This window comes from Apis dorsata, unplaced genomic scaffold (genome assembly GCF_000469605.1).
Source record: "Apis dorsata unplaced genomic scaffold, Apis dorsata 1.3 scaffold_943, whole genome shotgun sequence".
NCBI lineage: Eukaryota > Metazoa > Arthropoda > Insecta > Hymenoptera > Apidae > Apis > Apis dorsata.
In genome coordinates, this window is record NW_006264053.1 from 9274 (window position 1) to 11974 (window position 2701).

The 2701-nt window shown below is 23.4% G+C and overlaps 1 protein-coding gene across 1 annotated transcript in view; it reads left to right on the plus strand.

Annotated features, from left to right (window-relative positions):
- The first annotated feature begins 647 nt into the window (after positions 1 to 647).
- Positions 648 to 2701, plus strand: part of LOC102670865 (guanine nucleotide-binding protein G(o) subunit alpha) — an 84816-nt gene continuing 82762 nt past the window's right edge. The window contains exon 1 of the mRNA XM_031514249.1: positions 648 to 1140. Coding sequence (XP_031370109.1) covers positions 1023 to 1140 — 118 coding nt within the window. The 5' untranslated portion in view covers positions 648 to 1022. The remainder of the gene's footprint in view (positions 1141 to 2701) is intronic.

Here is a 2701-nt window from a genome sequence, read left to right on the forward strand (position 1 = left end):
ATAAATGATTAAAAATATCAAATATCACGATAAACTTTTCACTTTCGATCTATAATTGTAATAAATCTAAAAATTTTTGATATTTTTTTGATTTTTTTTGTATCAACTAATGAAATTTATTATATGAAATAAGTTGCAATAAAAACAATATCAGTCTTCTCTTTAATAATTCTCTTTAATAATTGTTATTGTAACTTCGATTATATAAAGATTATTTTATATTTCATTTTTGCATTTTTTAATGGATTCGAAAAATATCTAATTTTTTAATGGATAAATGTAAATGGCAATATTAGCTAATTATTTTTATATTATGTTTATATTGTGTATATATATATTTATGAACAATTAATAAGTGATACTCGTATACTGAATATTAGTTATTATAGATGTTTATTATAGATAAAATTTTATGTAATAATAACAATTCTTTTCGGCAAATATTTTGGAATTTATAAGAAATTATCGATTAAGTTATAAGAAAAAATTATTCTGAATGATATCCTTGATATCAATATATATATGAAGATCAAAATGATTGGAACAACCTTTCTACGATATATAATTAATCTATTATGAATATACGAATAATAGAATAGAATTAATAAATAGTAATAGATATGATTCAATAAATTATATATACACAAATATAAATTGTAAATATTGTTACAGAACTAGTGCTTGCGACAGGATTAAACTCGTTCCAGGGTGGCGGGCTTCGTCAGTAGGAAGCGGCAAGTGTCGCGGAGCAGTAGCTAGTGAGAAGGAGAGAAACGACGAAGACGAAGAAGACGAAGACGTCGGGGAGTAAGTGTCGAAGGGTGGCGGCGGAGGTGACGGGCAGGAGGTGGCGGCGGAGGAGAGTGGTGGTGACCGTGGAAAAGACGACTCCTGCGACGTGAGTCGCGAGCCGTGGTTGGTGGTGATAGTGACCACGAAAAGAGTAGAGTAACGGTTTTTTGGTCGACGAGGGAAAGAACAGAGGCTTGGTGGTGGCGTTTGTGAAGGCAACCTGTGGCAAGATGGGCTGCGCCATGTCCGCGGAAGAGCGGGCCGCACTGGCCCGTAGCAAACAGATCGAGAAAAATCTCAAGGAAGATGGTATTCAAGCCGCCAAGGACATCAAGTTGCTATTACTTGGTAAGTACATTTATTTTTGTAAGTTTCTCATCATAGAATAAAATTCAATATTATTCGGAGAAAAGATAAGAAATTTTAATATATATTATGCGTTGATAATCCTTTATATATATCCTTATATTCGTATGATTTTCGCGATTTCATTTAACTTAATGCAATATTCATTAGCGAAAAATAATTTTTGAGAGCAATTTATAGAAATTTATAAAAATTTTATTTTCAAATAGATTTGCATTCTAACATGTAGTATTATAACATTATAATTAATAATAATAAATACAAAATAATTTTTAAATATTAAGTAAAAATTGAAGATATATTTAATATTTTAATCAAATATCAAAATGTCGTGTATAATATTTATTAATCATTTCATAAATAGTATCTAGTTACTCTTTTCACATGTTGATTATAATTGCTGTTATGTTCACACTTTTGACATAGAGCAAAGAAAATATTCAAATCATATTATAATGTGATTCATAAATGTGAAATTGAATGTTTATTTGAAAGTTTTATTGAATTTATTAGAAATAATCAATTAGATTCGCATTCTTTAAAAAAATTCTTCTAAATAACATATATTATTATTATATTAAGTATTAAAGAAGTTGAATGTTACAAGTATGATATCATTAGCTAATATTTATATCGTTATAATAATATATTTACTGTAAACATTTGCAAAACGATGTAAATATTAATAACAAACTCGATTTGATTATACATTTGTACAATTGATTATAATTTGATTACAATTATTTGATTAAATAAAGTATTAAATAACTAAATATTTAATAATTAATTATTAAATTAAATAACTATTAGATATTCACTATATTTTAAAAAAATTGTATATTAGCAGAAAAAGTAAATTTAAGTAAAATTAATTTTTATATTATTTCATTTTATATTGATAGTTTAATCATTTAAAAAGAAAAATTATATACATATATTAAAAATTATTTATGCTCAAACTATGCTTTCAAAGTGTAGACAAAATAAGATCAAGTAAAACATAACAAAATTAATATAATGCAAAACATAATGTATTACATATAATGTTATAATATTACATGAGGAAATGATTTCTAAAAATAAAGAAAAAAAAAAATATATAGATTTAGAAAGAAAAATTTTAATATAAAATTACGGATTGGAAAAATATAAAATTAAACATCGGATACATTAATGATACATCAACAAGAAAAAGAAAAATTATAAAATATTGAAAATGTAGGAAAAGAGAAAGAGATCAATAAAGACAAAGAAAGTAAAATAAAATTTAAAGGATACATGAAGGAAAGAAATAAAGAAAAAGAATAAAAAAAAGAATAGAGAAGAAAATAAAAAAGAAAAAAATCAAAAATTAAATTATAAAGAGAAAATATAAAATGAAAAAATAACAAAAATGAAAAAATGAAAAAATTTAATAAAAAAGAAAACAAATAGGAACGAAAATTAGTATAATATTGTATAATGATATTAAAAGAAAATATAATAAAATAAAAAATAATATATAATATATAATATATAATATAATAATATATAATATATAATA